Here is an 18445-nt window from a genome sequence, read left to right as displayed (position 1 = left end):
TATATTCGAAAGGAATGGAAGGATCGGAAAAAATGTGGGCAGCGTACGCTCGCCAACATTCGGCCATCCTGTTACAGATCGATACGACCAATGGTGTTGAGAATTTCCATAGCGTGATTAAGAAACACAATAGTGGAAAGTCATTAAGACAGAAGTATGTATCCTATCCTATTTCCGCATCTATAGTCGCAGTGTCTAAAAGTGCAGATATTCAATCAAGGGCCTTGTGGCACACTTGTTGGCCTTAGGTGAACGCATCCAGGAAGACGCAAAGCGCTCTGCTCAAAACTTCCGAACACAGCATCTCAAGGAAGCCGACGAATTGCCACAGTTGAAAAGGTTCCCTTTACTTGTGCAGAAATTGATTGTTGAGGAGCTAGGTGCGTTGGCTCATATGGGCGACGATGATCCTGATCGGATCGACGAAGACAATGTACAGTGCGACTGTCTTTTCTTCAGGAAGTACTATCTGCCATGCTGTCATATTTTTCTAGCAGATCGTACGTACGAGATCTTGACGGAAGACCACTGGAACGATTTCGTGGTCATGTTTGCAAACCGTGGTTTCGAAGTTTATGAGGGCCACGGACGTGAGCCTTCACGAGAAGGAGATCGTGGCGATATTGGTGCTCCCACTCGGCGTGCACTAACGCTTAAGGAGACCCTTGAAAGGCTACGCAGTCGCTACTACGAGCTTGAGGAGATAGTGATCCTGACCAGCGGGAAAACCTGGTGAATCTCTGGCTTGGATCTCTGCGGAGAGCGAGTGCCGATTTCCTAACCGAAGAAGGCACAACATGTATTATCAATGCTGAACGTGAGCGACGAGAAACTGGTGGTGAGGAGTAGATTGACGGTAGATTGCATGTTAGAAGCTGATTAGAAGCTGATTAGAAGCCGATGGCGTGGACTGGCGAATTGTTGTATGGTAGCAAAATAAACAAACCTAAGCGAGACTTTTCATACGCACTCGCAACCGAGCCAGTGGTGGTGGTTAGGGCCACTTTTAAGGAGGAAAACTCAAAACCAAAATCAGGTTTCTTTGCGCCTTCAAAATTAGATTTTCGCCGACGATTTTTGTCGGCCGTTTAAAGACGTCCCGAAGTTTTTAAGTTTCAAACTCCCTAGTGAGCCTAGGGAACGCGTCCGTTTGTGGTTCCTTCCAAGTTGAGAGTTTATCGCTTCTCAGTCCTAAAATAATCATCCATAGAGACCTGAATCTTAATCCTCTTGTGAGAACCTGATGGACGAGCACATTGGGGGCTCGCTTGAGCGAGAAGACGACGTTGCGGTATCTGGTATCAACCTTTCCACCAAGACCGTGCACTGGAGAAGTTTCGTCTTTCCCATAAAGGATTATCAGTAGACGGGAAGATGATAGGTTCCGCATCAGGCGGCCAATGTGTCTCCCGCTTCCTAGACTGTGAGTGGGTAGGATCGAATTGAACTTCTGAGAACCACTTTACGAGGCCGTAGCTTTTCTTCTGATGGTGCGGCTCAATATTTACTTAGAGCTAATGCTCAATAGGCTTTCAAAGCCACTCTGGTGCTTTTCCACGAGTATATTCAACCTTTACTGTTAAACCATCAGCAAAACTTCGATACTCAGATCTAACTTTCGGTACTGAGCTTATTTTCTTGTTTCCGCAGTGTGTTTCATTTCCTTATGTGCAAGACTCTAATGAGTATAAAGTTGATTATTTCAACAATGCTTTTCTACCTAAGTGATATAGTTATATAGAATTAGAAATAACGTGATCGGGAAGCAAGTGGATCGTTCCAGCGGGCCGATCGGTCGAAATTCCATATCATACAAAGTAGCGATATTTAAACATGTATATCTTAGCCACGCTAGCAGTTCTTATCTAAATTTTAAATTTTATAAATAATGGACTATAAATCATTATCAATGTCTCTTCTTTTAGAGATAATCTTATTAATTACCCAGGTATCTTAAATTACGGCTAAAGGGTTTCAGGGTTTACAGGATTTCAGTAAATATAAATATCAATCGTTTTTTAAAGCGATAATGTAAGTCGTCGATATCTAGCTACTCTATTCTTTAAATTGAGCGTAATTAAGAAAGATTTAGTCGAGTTTTAGAGGTTTAAAAATCGCTACTTTGTATGGAATTTCAACCGATCCGCTCGCTGGGTCGATTCCACTCGCTTGCCGATCACGTTAGCTAAAGAGCAACCTAAGACCAGCCCAACACATCCTCAAACCACTTCTCACTTTCCAAATTCATCGCTTGAATCCAAGATATCTGATCCATATCCGGATGTTATTATTGACAGCGATTGTGTCAAGGTCGGCACCTCGAGCTGGAGCAAATTCGCAATCTGGCATTCGAGATGATGATGAAGATGACATGTTGAATCTAGTCTCAGCCCATTCACGAGACCTGCTCAAAAGCTTGGAGAATAGCTTGAATAGATCATCATCAGTCTGCAGTCATATCTTACGTCAAAGAACAATGGCTAGATTCGTTGGGTGGCGAGATGAAAGAATGCTGGCTAGAGCAGTATATCCGGCACAACGTGAACTTCGGATATAGTACAACGTCTCCTGTCGAAGCGTCACACCATGCTATGAAGGCAGGCACGCTATCAGCGTCCGCTACCTTGCATGCATCGGCGCTGCGGTTGTTAGAACACGACGCCTGGAGCGAGCAGCTCAAAGATATAGCAAAGTCAAGCGAGAACTTTAGGATCCCTCTTTCTATTCATGGAAGAATTGAGCTTACCAACCTGATCACACGCGTCAGTGTCAGTGCCCTGCGAATTATTGAGAAGGAAATAAAGAAGAAGATGGCAGAAGGATATGACTTGGGCACACCGTGCGAGTGCACAGCAAAGCAGCGCTTTCTTCTCCCGTGTCGGCACGATATAATACTCGGCCGACCCATCCTTCTGGACGCCATTCACGCGCGCTGGCGTGTGGATTTGCCAAGTATGACTGACGACCTTTGCAGTGAATGGGACCCATGTAGTCCCGAAGAACTGCAGGCATCGCGTGATCCACCAAGAGATGCGCCGCGCAAAGGACGGCCGAGAAAGAGTTAGTCAACGTATAAACTATATTGCTAATATATTTTCGATCCTATTCGGATTGCTGGGCCTCTCTTCGTCGTTGTAGTTGTCGCTATTGTTGTCGTTGTTCCCGTAATAATTGAAGTATCGATCTTACGAATCCTCAATAATGCTTCTGTTCCCCTTTGGTAGAATGGCATCATATATAGTCACGACACCTCGTATGACGGACAAAACCCAGCCCAAACTTGGCTGAGGGTTAAGACTTTTGCTATCCCTCACCTCCTATTGAATATCGTTAGCAAATACAGTAAATGGGAAACACAGGATTTCCGTACAGTAACTCGATTGGCTGATTTCTTATGACGCCTTGCTTCGCTCGCGATTAGGTCTCTAGTAAACAACGGCTAAAGTGGAATGCAATGGAAGGGTGGTGCCAGTTCGAACCAAGCAGTTCTTAAAGCATCAATAACGAAGACAATTTTCGCAGGCGCGCGACGGTTGGGAGCAAGTCATCCCAGCTCTCGACACGTAACTGGAAGTCAACTACGGCTTAACTAGGTTCACTAGAGTTAACAATTACGATGGCACAATACCAGCTGCTTCGAGGTAGCAGCCATAAAATATTAATTAGAGCGTTCAATCACGCTGTCGGATTCGGCCGCTGATTAGAACCCGACTGCTCTTGCAGCCACAACCGGATTCGCTTCGACCACCACCGTGTGAGAAGTCGTACACCACACCACGATTGAAGTATATGAAGAGACATATGGAACGTGCACAGATATTTAGACCAGGCTATTCTCGGTGTAGAAGGGGAAAGGGCAACTTGTTTTTGAGCCCCGAAGAAAAGATCGCCAATATTATTTCATTGCATGCTCTTTTGGTCTTAAGCTAACAGGTCAGAGAATACTCATAGCGCGGGAGATGGAATATTCATCTTCGCAAAAAAAGAGAAAGCTTGGATAATTCGGCTGCTGTGACTCATTACAGAAACAATATTTGAAAGCCAGCCTTCTCGCAATTATGTGGGCTGAGTCAATTGCCACTACAGTAATGCAAGGTGGTTTCTCGAATCCCGCGGCTGCGTGGACGAAGAATGATGTGAGTGCGTCCCACAGAGTGCGCTGAAGTTTTCATTCTCATGGAGATGGACAATGAAATGAAGTAAGTCGACTCGCAATAATACCATCATGTCGCTAAAGTATCTGGGATGTCGGCTACGATTCCTGCTGAGTGATTGGTGTATCTGTTAGGGCGAAAGAAAGGGCGATATCCATGGGGAGTTCAAATCAATCAATCGATCAGGATTGCCATCCAAAAGCCGATCTCAAAAGAGTTGACATATATGTATTGCGTAATGTCCCTTATCAATATTTAAATTTTGGTTATCTTCATGGTGTTCACTGGCAGCACGACTGGATCAATATCAAGTCTCACCGTTATGACAGTGCCGAGTGCCTGGGCGATCTCCTGTTCAATTTCGGTGCTGATAAGATCTGTATAATCGCAATATAATTGTCCAGGCCGAAATCAAATGGATCCTCCATGCTGCCATGAAATCCAGGGTTCATCATCATTATTTTGTTGGGGGCCGTTGCCAGCACACTTGAATTCTCGTATTAATTGTGAATCAACGAAGACAAATATTTTTGGATGGATGCGGAATATGCCGTACCATTGAGTCACATGATACCGTTGGAGCCGAAAGTCCTGCCGTCCAGAGCCGGCTAATATTCACCTGACGTTGTTATTTTGTTCCAGTATGTGCTACTGGTTCGAAAGGTATAATGGCGAGGTATACTTTGTCGTCCAGTGAATTGATTCGCGTCGCTTCCAGATCATGGCCTTGACTTTCTTACCGTAGCAAAACAATCTTTTTAGCGCAAAGAAATACCATAACAGGTGCAAAGGTCAGGGCATTACAATAGTTGAATTCTTTCATTTTAAAAATGAGTACTTTGATGGTCAAGCTGCTGCAAACTAGTGATTCGAATGGAAGAATGGTAGAAAAAGCGAAACTTCCGAAAAGCTCGCACATTCGCGTATAATCCGTCTGCCGAAGCGCATTTTACAGTATAAATCGACTGCCAGACTACGCCGGCGTCATCATGTCATTACTACCAGACAAACTGCCAGTGTACAAGCGGACATTTATGTAGCATTATTAAGGACGGATTTTTGCGCAATGGTATTAAAAACAAATGCCTATATCCGGCGTTGTAATGTATGCAATATACGTATTCCATTTGGGCACCAAATAACCCTTTCGTGTTGTGGGCGTTGGGCGGGTGTCTACACCTACCAGTTGTCCCCTTATGGGAGAGCATTGAAAATTCATTCAGCCTTCCATACCAAGTCATAGTTACGCTTTCAAAGCTTTAGTGACAACGAATTATCGATTAGTGACCACAAGCAAACTCCCAAAAATTCTTAATTAGGAATTTTGCGTACAGAAAGTAAATTACACTTATAGTGATCCTTGACATACCTTGGTACCCGGAATAAAGAAAGTAGCTCAGTTTACTGTCGCAGCAGGGTTAGTGATACGATCACTAAATCGAGGTTCTACAGACACCAAGCAAGAAGTAAAAGAGGAAGGGTGCTCAGAGCACCTGACGTCTATGTATGCGCTGTCGAGTTTATCTTAGTTATTGATTCTAGCAGTACAGCTATTTTGTTAGCTAGTCTCCCTAGGCCTCTCCCTACGAACATTTTGGACACTAAATACAACTTAAACATGGAGTTCTTAGCTAATGCCTCAACGATCTTGTCGTCCATCCCCGCGCTCACCAAACTACAACTGCACACACTGAAACAGCTTCCTCAGGGGGTTCGCCAAGTCCTGGATCGATTGATTCTCTGTCGGTAGTGAGAACAATATCCAGGACAAGACGAAACAGTTTACAACCCATTGTCACTCAAGAAGTTAGTAATAACCTGGAACGCCCCGGTAGCGTTGTAATGAAGAAAGAGCTGATGACTAGCCCCGGGGTGAATATAAGGTACATATTTTGCATTTTTGTAATAACTTCTCCCAGGCTCTTCCAAGAGTCCGGGGCAGTATCCATCACAGAAGATATAGTCATATTCACCAGTGATAGCCTAATTTGTATTATTAGCAAGCTTTGTAAAGAAAATTTATACTGGTGCCATAGGGAACATGAGGTGTACTGACCAGGACAGGACCCTTGAATGCGCTAGCGTCCGTAGGACCGCTGAGCAAAGAGAGGAACTCCGTTATAGCGAATGGTTGCTTTGCGGCTTCGGCATAATCAGCTATGACGGGATCATAGTTGGGATACTTGAAATAGCTATTGAATATTAATACTTGTTCGCATTCAATTCGTTGTTCTGATTGAAGATCAACACTCACTTCCAGATCTGAGTATACTTATCAACCCAGGTCACATAGCCAGGGTCACGGTCGCCGTAGAGAGCAGAGTTTTGTAGTGAAGCAACGCGTGGAACAAACGAGCGAAGTAGACCATTGACGTTGATGCCAGTCATGTTGAATCCGATCGCTGTTAAGATGACGGCATCCGCAATAGTTGGATCCATTGCAATCGCTCCGTGGGTTGCGTATGAACCAAATGAGAATCCAATCACCGCAATCTTTTTTGGCTTTCCTAAGCTTCCCGTGTAGAGACCATTTCTGACGAGTTTGGAGATGCTTTGGAGCACGGAAATGGCCTTGAAGATGGAATTGTCAAATCCTGAAACTCTGATCGAAGTTAGCTTTCCTCCGTCAAAGTTCGATATTACGGTCTAGCTTACTTGTCGGAAGCTCCAGTTCCAAGACGATCGTAGAAGAAGACCGAGTACCCCTGACTAATCGCATGCTGGACAAAGTTGTATTGGCCTGGCTGGACAGGTGCATTCCAGTGGGCGCGTGCTGGTCCGACACCATGCGTTGCAAGAATAACAGTCTTCTCCTTTCCGTTTTTATTCTTAGGAGTGCAGAATGTTGCGGCAATGTTCACCGTAGCCGTTTGCGTCGACGGCGAAGCAGGGCCAACAGGTGGGGAATTGTCAACGCCAGCACGGGTAGTCAAAACATCTAAGAAGTTGTTGAGCCCGTAGTCATCACCCCACCTAGTGGCATTGAAAGCGACATTGGTGTATTCGATGTCCACCGGAATCATGTAGTCGTTACAAACAGCATTGGGCGGGTAGTATGGCTGCGTCAAGCTCCCGTAAAAGCAGCTAGGAGTAGGAATTTGGGAACATGCCTGATTCCCAGCTACTGACTTTAACGAGCACATAACGGCCAGGCCCATTGTCATATTGTTCCGTAAGAGCTTCATTCTGACGGTTGTGAAGGGCTAATGCGAGAGGACGGTCGTTGCAAGACTCGGCTTAGAATCAAATAAGATCAGGCTAGAAAACGAATCTATATGATCGATGAGGAGAGAAAAGGAGAGATAGAACATTGAGCATGGTGGAAAGAGGCCTATTTATAGTGGTGCTGGACATATTTCTGCGCAAGCAAGCTGTTTGGAATCAGGATGGAGATTCAGCTTAGGGATAATTTGATTGTCCAAAAGCTGAGCTTCAGCTCCGCCGGCAAGCTTAGTCTTCTCCCGTGCGAAATGTTGACCCTGAGCTTGTCAACAGGGTGGACGCTAAACCCTTCTGGGCAGGCGCCGTGCTCCGCCGTGCTCCGCCGTGCTCCGCCGAAGCTCGCTAGGGTTTCTCTTGGCTCTCGTCACATCCTAACCCCTTTGGAGACGAACTCGCTGGTATGGGTGAATCTTCCTCCGGAGAATCGCGGCTGATTATTCTCGCTAGAATTTGTTTCTTGTCGAGATGTAGAAATCTCAGTCCGCTCTCCGCCGTAGTAATTGTATATAAGGCTTCGGTCGGGTGTACCTAGGTGACATTTACATTTCGCATTGAACGTCTTGTAGACAAATCGTTAAATAAATACAATCATCTGAGCCAACACCTTGAACCACCAGTGGATCGAAATGACCGTCAGTGGTGAAAATCCTTCAACAGAGCTCCGGCTTCGTCCAACAGGATGGGAATCCAGTCCAGAATCCGAACAATTCCCATTGTCACTTATGGGCCATATCATGCCAAAGATTTACGTCCTGATCGCCGAAGTGTTCAGCTTGCCGGAAGACGCAGACGCTGGGGCAATTGTTCAAAGCATGGCCGCCGGATTGGAGTTCGCGCTGTCCCAATTTCCGATTCTGACTGGCGTTCTCGAAATGGACGCGGACAGTGGCCGAATGTGGGTGTCGAAGAAAAGGAACTCGACAGTTAACTTGCACATCAAACACATGGCGCGCGAAGACGAATTCCCTAGCTATGAAGATCTTGCCAAGGAAGATGTATGAGACTACTGTTCTCCTTACTATCAGTTTCAAGCTTATTGACACGACATAGTTCCCTGCAAGCTTGATTGTCGGCAACAAGCTACTTCCCGAGTCCGTAACAGCAAAACAGCTGCACTCTCCCCTTGGTGATAACAACGAGGAAGGAATCCCCGTTGCGGCGTTCCAGCTTAATTTCATCAGAGGTGGCCTTATTGTCGGCGTTGCCGTCCATCACGCCCTATCTGATGGTCCAGGCTGTGATGGATTCCTGACAACATGGGCAGAGAACAGTGCGGCCGCCGCAAGTGGGACCCCATTCGTTACTGCAAACCACCAATTCAAGTTACAAGGATCTCCCTTTGACGTTGAGAAGCCTACGCCTCAGCAAATGGAGAAGCTTGAAACCGCATTTCCGCTGGTCAAGGACGCTGGTGGTCCCATGCCACCACCACCAGCCGACTTCAAGATGCCGTCCCTCGTTTGCCAGATGTGGCACTTTCCCAAAAGCAAAGCCGAGGCACTTAAACTGCAAGTATCGAGCAAGGTAGAGGACGGCTGGGTATCGACCTATGATGTGGTCATGGCTCTTCTTTGGAGCAGCGTGTCCCGCGCGAAGCTCGAAATGCTCAAGCCGAATCTGGATTCCAAGGCCATCCTAGTCCACGCCGTAGACACGAGGAAGGTGTGGAACCCAGCTCTCCCTGAACGATTTCTCGGTGTTGGCTCTTGCGGGGCGCGCTGCGAGCCGCTGGCGATCAAGGACATCATCGCGCCGGACAACCTCTCCAAGGTCGCGGCAACCGTACGAGCATCCATCAATACTGTAACACCGCAGTATCTTACGGGCCTGCTACAGTGGATTGCGGGTCGCGACGACAAGCGCTGGCTCGAGATCAGCCTTAAGTCTTTCTTAGGCATGGACTTTGGGGCTTCTAGCTGGCAGGGGATGACGGCATACGAGAAGCACAATTTCGGATTCGGATGGCCCAAAGCACTGAGATGGCCAAGTCCTCCATTTGAAGGCTTTGTGTTTCTGTACCCAAGTCGAGCGGCACACAAGTATCCTTCGGAGGATGAAGGCATCGAGGTGTGCGTTTGCCTGGAAAAGAGCTGTATGGACAGGCTGATGAAGGACGAGACGCTTTTAGCGTATGCTCACCCAAGAGGCCCATAGTCTAGGTAAACAGTAGGTGATCTGGACAATCAGCGTTTCGGTGGGCTGAGGGGCTTTTGTACGTAACTGTGAACCTTGCCGTTTGTCGTCCTTGTCGTTGTCTGTGCTCGGGTTTGTTTGCGGCTTTGTGGTTTGTGGCTTTGTGTATTGTTTGCGTGGTTTGCATTTCCGGCATTTTACATGAGTCTGGGAGCCGGCCCAGGGGATATATAACCCTGACCCTGGGGCGTAGTTCCCCGATGTTGTACATGTTATAATAAAATATTCTAAAAAACAGCTCCATTAAGTTCACATGCGGAGGATCTGGTCCCTACAGTAGCTGAGAGACTCGATGACGAAGCTTCGGCATTTCAGCTGTTCAGAGTATGGATAGATTTTGGTAGAGAAGGGACTGGTAGAAGTAATTGGCTAAGTTAGGGGCATATTGTACGAAGACTTTGGTGGAAAACCATTCTCATTTTCTGAGTCCGTGTTATCGGTTTGCAGATCGATAACTGAGTCATCGGACTGTTGCAAACCTGTCAACTCTCTCTCAAGATATGAAGCACCCACTCGAACACAATCCTCACCGTCCATGTTCCCATGATTAAACTCATCTTCGTCTTGAAGGACCTCATCTATCATTCCAGCTATCCCAGCCTCATGCCTCACCGTCCATGTTCCCATGATTAAACTCATCTTCGTCTTGAAGGACCTCATCTATCATTCCAGCTATCCCAGCCTCATGCAGAACCCGGCCAATAGCTAAATGGATATTGCAAAAGAGAGCCGAAGGAAGAGTATGATGTTGAGGGTCCTGACCAAAGAGAACTTCTTCACCATCACTATGGCGGAAAATCTGATCAGGCAGCAAGCCTTTCTTCGTCAACTAATCTTCTAATGCGGTAGTGCTTGTCCTGGCATTCCACACCGAATAGATATAAATCAAAAGCCTCATGGCTCAGAGCATCTAATAATATTCCATTTGATGATTCGTTGATGCTTTGGCCAGTCAATGAAGTTTCCATATCTTCCCGCCACTGGCCCGCAAATATAGAAAACAGACGCCTTAACCGCCGACGACTGCTCCCACTGAAAGGGATAACATGCGCAGCTCTAAGTCGGTCAAAACGCAGGGCGGAGTATGATAGGAATTTTCTTCATAATTCTTTTGGTGAATCATGCTAACGATACTCAGTTCTCCGGGGTATTCAAATCAATAAAGATATTTTGCCACCAATTCCTTAAAAGTTCCTTTACAAAATTACCCTATTAGGTCAGCATCGCCACGCGCACGTCTTACCTAGGAATACGGTGATCCCAAAGCTCCCTTGCGTTAAGGAACTTCTGGAGGTGTCCTTATCTCACTTTAGAAAATAATACTATCCCTACTTTGGACTAGCTCAAACCTTGACCTTACGCGTTTCAATCTTGTACTATGATACTACACTTTGACGTGTGTTGCGCATCCATAGTACATTACTTCGCGTCTCTTAGAACCCGCGGCTGACGTTCACCTACCGCACTTGGACGGAGCGTTGGTAGTTTGCTAGAGATATCAAGATTATCCATAGCATTGCTCGAAAATATTCAATACGTTTCGCGTAAGCTCGTCGTCATCAAGCGGCTCGTCTGCGGAGAGGCCGTCGAAGTCTGCATCGAGAAATTTGTTTAGAAGTCGGTCTAGACAAGAAAGTTCGGATCTAGAGTCTTCTGGAGATGGGCTGTCTCTGGTATCGCCCCCAATCTCGCACGTTCTTGTGTTGTAAATATATATATAAAACTATATATTAAAGCACACTCTTTAAACCACATACAGAAGACAGGTTCCTAAGTCCTCTATATATACTTGGGACTTGGTCTTCTGGAACCTTCTAGGAACACAATGGAATCTTCCAGAATCTACGATCGTAGGCTAGAGTGTTCTACACATTTCCACACATCTTGCTGCAAACTTGCCCGTTACGCCAAGTCTCACAGCTGCTCCGTCAACCGCGACTTGCTCCACGGCCCGGACTGATCCAAGCCCCTCACCGACACCAGAACCGGCGCTAGGTAACCGATCTCGAAAGCGAAGCTATTTTAACGAAGACCTGAAGGTGAAGCTTATGCGGCATTGTGTCTTGCACCAAGGCGAGTATGTGCTAAGGCGAAAGGGTCAGTTCTGGAAAGATATTGCGCGAGTATTTGAAGCCGAGACAGGTACGCGAGTTGCTACAGATGCATACGTTGGAATCTCACTAGTACAGGTGTACCCATTAGAAAACCCGGCCAGACGGTGGAAAACCTTATTAAAGAACGCCGCGAACAGCTCCGATATCGGTCAGGCGCCGCTGAGATACTGAGCTTAAACAGGCTCTCGATGCGTTCATGCAACGATTTGACGACGTCGAAAGGGAAGAGCAAGATCTGCTGGCCAAAAAAAGAGGACATGGCTGAAGTTAAAGCCAAGACCAAGGCTATCCGGCGTCAGATGATGCTTAGTCTTGAACGGTCCCATGATACCATAACCTTTGGAGTATGCGGCGTCGCCATATATCCACAAATGGTGGCCAGCAGGGAACATAGAATCCACTTGCTTAAGGATGTCTTCAAGTCGTGATTTTTAAGCATCATCCAGTCTCCAACTTTCCCTTCCATGGGTCCAAAGAGGCATCTAATAATGCCGTCCGGACTCACCACTGCTTGGTACTTAAAGCCATGGGCATGTTTATACCGAGAGTACACAAGCCTTTGGTTCTCAGTCGGGACGCGTAGTTGGTCTGAACGTACCGTCTATAAAGCCCCAGAGAGTTTGTGCTTAAACCTTAATGTAATGTTACGGAAGTTTGAATGTGCAAAATTTTGTTTTAGAATCGCCGCAAGAAATAACTTTAAGGCTAGGGTTACCTCTTTAGGGTGCTGCGGAACTTTTAAGGAACTGTGTGGCAAAATATCTCTAATAGGGAAAGGCTTCACCAAAGTTAAGAATTTTCTTGCAAAATACATGTTCTAGAATGTATATCTGTATTTGTATTACCTTTATACGAACCGTCAAAGCAGAAATGTGTGTGATTCGGCGATTGTAAGGAGAATACTTGTTCAATCAATGTTTACAAGCTGGTCCGCTAGAAAGTCGCGTTTCTTCCTGACACCTCTTATCCTCCACCTTCCGTAATCGCGCAGACATCGGGAATACTCCAAACGGGCCGCCGTGGATCTGAAGACGGATGTCACATGTTCACTGCCCGTGGAGTGGGATCAACGCATACTTTCGACAGCGCAGAGAAGCAAATTTGCAGGCCTTGAGCGTCGTGAACACATTCGGAATAATGAAAGAAGGACACTTATAATTTTCCGTTGTTTGAGCGTCAAGGCACTCACTTGATTGATATAGCCTTTAGTCGAACTTCTCACTGCAGCCTCCTATTTCGGCACCCGTAGCAAATAGCTACACGCATCGTTGCAGTGCTATGCAGAGATTATTTGCAGAAGCTTGGTGCTTTAAATACCGCTCCAATGAGTATCCCAACTACCTTGGTTAATCAGACTGGTACCAGCACCACCAGTCAGACTATCGAAAAACGCTGCATCAACGCCTTGGAATGCCCAGTCCTCCGCCCCGGCCATGAGGTCCGGCATTGGTAAGTCGAACAATATTTCCTGCTCGCCTTGCTGATGGATATTCGCCAAATGATAGACTGAAAAGGGAATCTGCGGACCGCCGGGTAGCGGAAGCTGTTGTGGTTGCCATGACTGTACTGGATGTGTAGCCGTCATACTGAGGGGATATATCATGCTTGCTTGCGGGGACGAAGAGTATGGCGCGGAAGGAAGACCGGTCGGCAGAACTTCCAAGGCCCATATTTGAGATAGAGGCTCAGATGCAAGCCTGACGCACCCAAAGTACGGAATCGTAAGGCATAAGGCCCGTCCTTGGTCTTCTCCGGTAGTGTTCTTTAGGTCTTCTTCGGCAATTCTGCAGGTATATGCATTATTTCCTTTCGCAGTCTCTATTTCCAGATCCATCAGCCTCCTCGTTAGCTTAGCTGTCTCGCGGGACAGCTCGTCGCCGTTTAGCCGATTGAGCTCATCGAGAGTCTCTAACGTCTTGCCTATCAGCGCGCGATCGCCGACCCGCTGATGGGTAGACTGCATGCTAGAAGTGTGACAAGCTCCATTCAAATACGCGAGCAAAAGGGTCATGGCGGCTGTGAACGCACAGAAGTCCACGAGACGACAGCAGTATACCACCCGAACGACCGAACGAAAAGTAATGAATCTGCTAAGCACTTCGCGACTTGCGTACAGACACGTCTCTTTGTTGTAGTCGAAGCGATGGTTCGGTGTGTCACTCCGCAGGAGGTACGGTAGGTGCAGGACTGTGATCAGATTGTAGTGAACGATTTGCATCTGCGCACATATGACGCGCGACATCATTTCGTCCGGTCCCGTGCCCGGTGGCAGGTCCATGGGCGTCCACCAATCTGCTGGCATACTGCTTGCCATTCGGTTCAGAATGTTATCGATCTTATGAGTCGCTGAGAAATCGTAGTCCCTTTCTTGGTTTCTTCCGATGATGTGTTCGCATATGTCAATCTGCACCTTTTCAAACCATTCCGCATCTGTTTGCCCAACTGACTTTTCCTCATTTCCGAATCGGGCGCTCGTAATAGATGTCGGCATGCCAAGTAGAAGAGATATGTACCGCTCAAGATAGGCGATATGAGCCCAGGTGAACTCCCCTGAAACACGAGTCATCGGGTCGAGCTGTTTCAGTGTCCCTTTATACAGCGCTTTTCGATGCAGGCCCATGAACTGGGCTAGCGTAGAGGCACGACGCAGACATGCCAATGCTTGGCGGAGATTTCCACAGTTGACCAAATAGACGCCTTCGCATATAAGGCACTCGAGGCCTTCAAGCGAATCAAGAAGCTCGTCGTGGCAGGTTACCATGGTAGAAGCGAGATCGTAGTATCTCTGCATGGCAGAGCGGAGATCATCGTTGCCCTGGAGTGCGCGTCGATCGAAGGAAGGATCCAGTTGTTGGATACACAGGGAGTGGTGCAGTAGCTTTCTTGCGAGAAGAACTGGGTGCGCTGTAATGGGAGGTATTGCAGATAGCATCGCCGAGGTTTGAGTGTTCCCTTCATTGAATAATTCATTGTAAGGAATACAGAGCGCCTGTAGGAAGACGGCGGCTCTACCAGCTTCGAAGAGAATGTGCGCATCATGCTGTGACGGAAAGGCTGCATGGAGAACTCGGCATGAATCGGCATACTTCGGCAGGGCGAACCGATTCAATTCGGCGGGCAATCGCTCAGGACTCTGGGAGTTGATGTGCGAAGCTGGTGTCTCCGCAGAGCTCTCCGATGCTGTCTAGAATGCACATCAGCTTACTGGAGACTCGAAAATGCAATGTTATAAGACGGCACGCACATTAGTCGCATCAGTGGTTGTGTCGCTAATCACTAAGAACTGTCCGTGATCGTTAAGGGTGTCGTGTCTTTGGTCTTCCGACGAGGCGACCGATGGACGAGCCTGAGCGGTGGATGCGATATGCTGGCTTCCGAGACTTTGTGTGAAAAGTTTCTCCGTGACCTTCTCAAGCATCTGTTCTACCCTTTTCAGTCTCTCTCCAAGGTCCTCATCTTCCGGTGCGGGAACATCGACGAAGTCCTGGCTCATGCAAGGGGACCCTCGACGATGGCATTCGACGCACACGGCGGCGGAGGTACGGTCGAAGTGGCATCGTATCTTTCGTCTCTTGCCTGAAGTAGATAATCAGTGTTAATCAAAGAGTTCTAACATGGCTCAGGTCTGTCCCGTACATTCAGCACAGCTGTGGGTTCCTTTACGCAACGTCCGTCTTGGCGCGGAGATTTCCACAGTGCTGACATTCGGTGGAAGCCCTTGATCCATGGACTCACAAACGGGTGTTGTTCTATACGATGAGAAAGATGCGGCGGAAATGCGGCGGAAATGCGGAGGAGAAGCGAGGTCGTGGCAGAAGACAAGTAAATCCTGAGCGGGGCAACTGCAGACCAGACATCATACGGGATGCTCTAGGACGCATTTAGAAATTGTTTGAGCAAACCCGCCAATCAACAACATTCGCCTTATCCACCATTTTCTACCCTGTCTAGGGTCAGCATCTAACCGTAAATGTCTCCGCCACCCAGGACGCTAAACCCTTCTTGGCGGGCGCTAGACCCAATTGGACCGGCCTCTGAGTAAGTTACATCATCTCGTATGCCGTCTCCCTAGGCTGTTACCACTTGCATTCTGGAGCTCTGGAGAATGTATTGGACAGAAATCTTTTGAAATGGCATGGTTAGTCAATCAAGGCAGACTGCGCCCTGAAAGGAGTTACTGGCAGCTTTACATAGTATTACTTTTAGTCTTGCTTGGTGAAGGCAATCTACCTTACTACCAAAGAGAACGGATGGCGGATTTGGCGGATATCCGCCGAAAAATCTGGCGGATCCGTATCCGGGTCAGCCAAATTTAGCTTCCAATTTCCTTGTACTATCAGCGCCATTGGAAGCTTTCATTGCGGCATCTTTTACACTTTCCCCAGAGGTACATCTATCAAAGTCCGATCTCCAATTCGCGCATTTGTGTACTTGTACAAAGTAGCCAGCGCTAACTCACACCCCTTCCCAAGCATAGAAACGTCAAGCTCAACAATATCCTCTAATCGATCATATATTCCACCCGATGCACCGTCCATTGAACTTTCAATAATCTCGGCAATGTCACCAAGTGCAAACATCGTCTAAGTCCATTTGAATGCTACTGTCCGACGTCAACGCCGAGAGTATGGCATTCGCACCACAGGCAAGAGTATCTCCACAATCCCCCTCACCAGCGACAGTGTCGTACCGCGTGATCAAAGGTTCACTGCGTAATACAGAGTGCATTCCTTCCGTGAGAATTAGATGAAAGACCCTGGATTCCTACCTCGACCTTCCATAACATCAATTGACACTTCCCTATGGAAAGAGATTTTGCACCGGATTGGTCATTCTGAGGCACTAGGTGCGCTATTCAGACGATGACTAGGTACGCTACTCTGATGTACAGAGCATATCAGCAGGAAGGACCAGGTCCGTCATTTTGTAGTTGGCCCCAGTGTGTCACTTGAAAAATTTGGCCATAGTAGCGAAAACACAATGACACACTGAGTCCACTAGTACTTAGTGCAACAGACTGACGTGCCAAGTTCATCAAGGTGATGTACCAGACCGCATTCCTTGATTCAGGGGTTTTGGTTTCCATTGTGCTGTAATATCTGCTAAATAAATAACTACATATATTGAATATCTAACTAGATACAGATATATACGACCCATCTACTATATATGCATGCCTGCTCATATAGATGACAAATTCGACATGTACTATACAGCAGGTATATATACCAGACCACCCAATCATTCCCAATCCCTGTGCCCTCTGTACTCTTGCCGGCTACCATTACGCTGACCTTTCCCCGGATCCACCACCTCAGTGAACCGGCAACAGAGTGGTAAAATTCTGCAAATGTCGTAACACAACCTGAAAACAAAAGCACAACAGCTCGCAGCTAGGTTGAAGAAGAAACAGGGTACAGCCCATTAGACTACACCACATCTGCAGTACGTACCGATAGTGTATCGGTTGTAGCAGTATGACAGATACCATAGAAAGGACGTTGAGAACAGTAGTCATTAATCACTGTCAGCGGGTTCAGATCCCTTCAGAGATGCAATACAGGCCAAAATACAAAACCTCAATAGCTCGCTGCTAGGTTAAACAAGTAAACCAGAAAGTAGAGGTTCTCGAAGTAGACAGCACATCTGCAGCTAAGGTATGTATTGGTTGTAGCGGTATAAGAGATATCACTAGAACAGGATATAAGATTGCCTACGACAGTAATTATTAATCACTGCCGGCGGTTTTGTATCCTAAAAGAGACACAATCACGTCAGCCATAACAGTAAACGGTTAACCCCTACTAGCAACTATCACCTACCAAGGAAGTTACCAATGCAAGTCCGATTACAGATGCGCACATATAGCGCAAAACGGGTCTACTTTGCTGAAGGCGAAGTAAAACAGCCATGCTCATTCAAATGGAACCAAGACCCTAGCGTGTTAGCAAATACGACAACACACATTGATACTTAGACTGATAAAATGCAACGCAGATGACCAAGGTACCACCATGGTAAAGAACGGCAAGGAAAGTATACTCTGTTAGTAGAGGATCAGCATTCATCACAAGTACAGTAATAACAACGGCAACCTATCTGAAACATTATGATCCGCATGTGCATATAATTTTCTGAGTGCTCCTCTGTTACATTCTCCGACGCATCGAGCAACTCTGAACTCAGCAATAAGCGTCTAACACGAGACGAATAGACCTGACACAATCAAATAAACCTCTCATCCGACCAGTACAGAAGAATGATTTCGAATGTCAATCGTTAGCTTCGTTCATTTGCCAACGGTTCTGTAAACGATTTAACCACAATCCGTATCCACAATACTGCTGATTTAAAAAGCGCGTGCGGGGAGCAGCAAGTCAGCAAGGTGCGGGACCAGGAGACTTCTAGCCGGTTTCCCCGCACGGCCGTCTCCAATCACGCGCTGAGCTGGAAGTCCTGTGGGTTAGGGTTCTCTCTGGTGCGCGCGTCACGTCAAACTTGAAAACACGCGCCTTCGCTCACTTATTCTCTATATACAACATGCGACTTCCGATTCATTACTGCCCTTCTCGTTAGTATTTGATTTTGTCATTTGCAAGTTGTATCCTGCACTTACCATCTTATCTGAATTACAGACAGTAAGAGAAATTCCAGGACCCGACCAAAACAGGGCAATGTTTCCTTTGAACTAGCAATCGCAACCATGATCTCTACACTACCTAGAGAGATTGGCAGCGGAGACAGTTCAGTGATTTATTCGTT

The 18445-nt window shown here is 46.9% G+C and overlaps 7 protein-coding genes across 7 annotated transcripts; 3 read left to right on the top strand and 4 right to left on the bottom strand.

Annotated features, from left to right (window-relative positions):
- Positions 1-511: 511 nt before the first annotated feature.
- POJ06DRAFT_258515 (uncharacterized protein) lies at positions 512-924 on the top strand (the record flags this gene model as incomplete). Its single annotated transcript, XM_056188272.1, has 2 exons — positions 512-680; positions 701-924. Coding segments are annotated over 2 exons (318 nt in total), but the record flags the coding sequence as incomplete, so codon positions are not given.
- Positions 925-2039: 1115 nt separating this feature from the next.
- On the top strand, positions 2040-3065 carry POJ06DRAFT_277366 (uncharacterized protein; the record flags this gene model as incomplete). The annotated part of the gene is made up of 1 exon (XM_056189713.1): positions 2040-3065. Exon 1 carries the CDS (start codon positions 2502-2504, stop codon positions 3063-3065), a length of 564 nt encoding a protein of 187 aa, XP_056041540.1. The 5' UTR covers positions 2040-2501.
- Positions 3066-5936: 2871 nt separating this feature from the next.
- On the bottom strand, positions 5937-7592 carry POJ06DRAFT_302830 (Alpha/Beta hydrolase protein; the record flags this gene model as incomplete). The annotated part of the gene is made up of 4 exons (XM_056190783.1): positions 6810-7592; positions 6409-6756; positions 6211-6346; positions 5937-6137 (listed from the first exon to the last, which is right to left on the bottom strand). Exons 1-4 carry the CDS (start codon positions 7337-7339, stop codon positions 5937-5939), a joined length of 1215 nt encoding a protein of 404 aa, XP_056041539.1. The 5' UTR covers positions 7340-7592.
- Positions 7593-7900: 308 nt separating this feature from the next.
- Positions 7901-9807, top strand: POJ06DRAFT_258505 (transferase family-domain-containing protein). Its single transcript, XM_056188271.1, has 2 exons — positions 7901-8371; positions 8427-9807. Exons 1-2 carry the CDS (start codon positions 8003-8005, stop codon positions 9528-9530), a joined length of 1473 nt encoding a protein of 490 aa, XP_056041538.1. The 5' UTR covers positions 7901-8002; the 3' UTR covers positions 9531-9807.
- A 131-nt stretch (positions 9808-9938) lies between these two features.
- Positions 9939-10208, bottom strand: POJ06DRAFT_270063 (uncharacterized protein; the record flags this gene model as incomplete). The annotated part of the gene is made up of 1 exon (XM_056189417.1): positions 9939-10208. The coding sequence occupies one exon, from the start codon at positions 10206-10208 to the stop codon at positions 9939-9941; it is 270 nt and encodes an 89-aa protein (XP_056041537.1).
- Positions 10209-12992: 2784 nt separating this feature from the next.
- POJ06DRAFT_239831 (uncharacterized protein) lies at positions 12993-15618 on the bottom strand (the record flags this gene model as incomplete). The annotated part of the gene is made up of 5 exons (XM_056186057.1): positions 12993-14867; positions 14928-15187; positions 15211-15259; positions 15320-15553; positions 15586-15618. The coding sequence occupies 5 exons, from the start codon at positions 15616-15618 to the stop codon at positions 12993-12995; spliced, it is 2451 nt and encodes an 816-aa protein (XP_056041536.1).
- A 542-nt stretch (positions 15619-16160) lies between these two features.
- On the bottom strand, positions 16161-16803 carry POJ06DRAFT_258495 (uncharacterized protein). Its single transcript, XM_056188270.1, is given in 2 exon segments — positions 16161-16716; positions 16727-16803. 1 exon segment carries the CDS (start codon positions 16409-16411, stop codon positions 16247-16249), a length of 165 nt encoding a protein of 54 aa, XP_056041535.1. The 5' UTR covers positions 16412-16716; positions 16727-16803; the 3' UTR covers positions 16161-16246.
- Positions 16804-18445: the final 1642 nt, after the last annotated feature.

The sequence above is a fragment of the Lipomyces tetrasporus genome, assembly GCF_029532465.1.
Source record: "Lipomyces tetrasporus strain NRRL Y-64009 chromosome Unknown POJ06scaffold_9, whole genome shotgun sequence".
NCBI classification, from domain to species: Eukaryota; Fungi; Ascomycota; class Lipomycetes; order Lipomycetales; family Lipomycetaceae; genus Lipomyces; species Lipomyces tetrasporus.
This window is presented reverse-complemented; position numbering and strand designations above follow the sequence as displayed.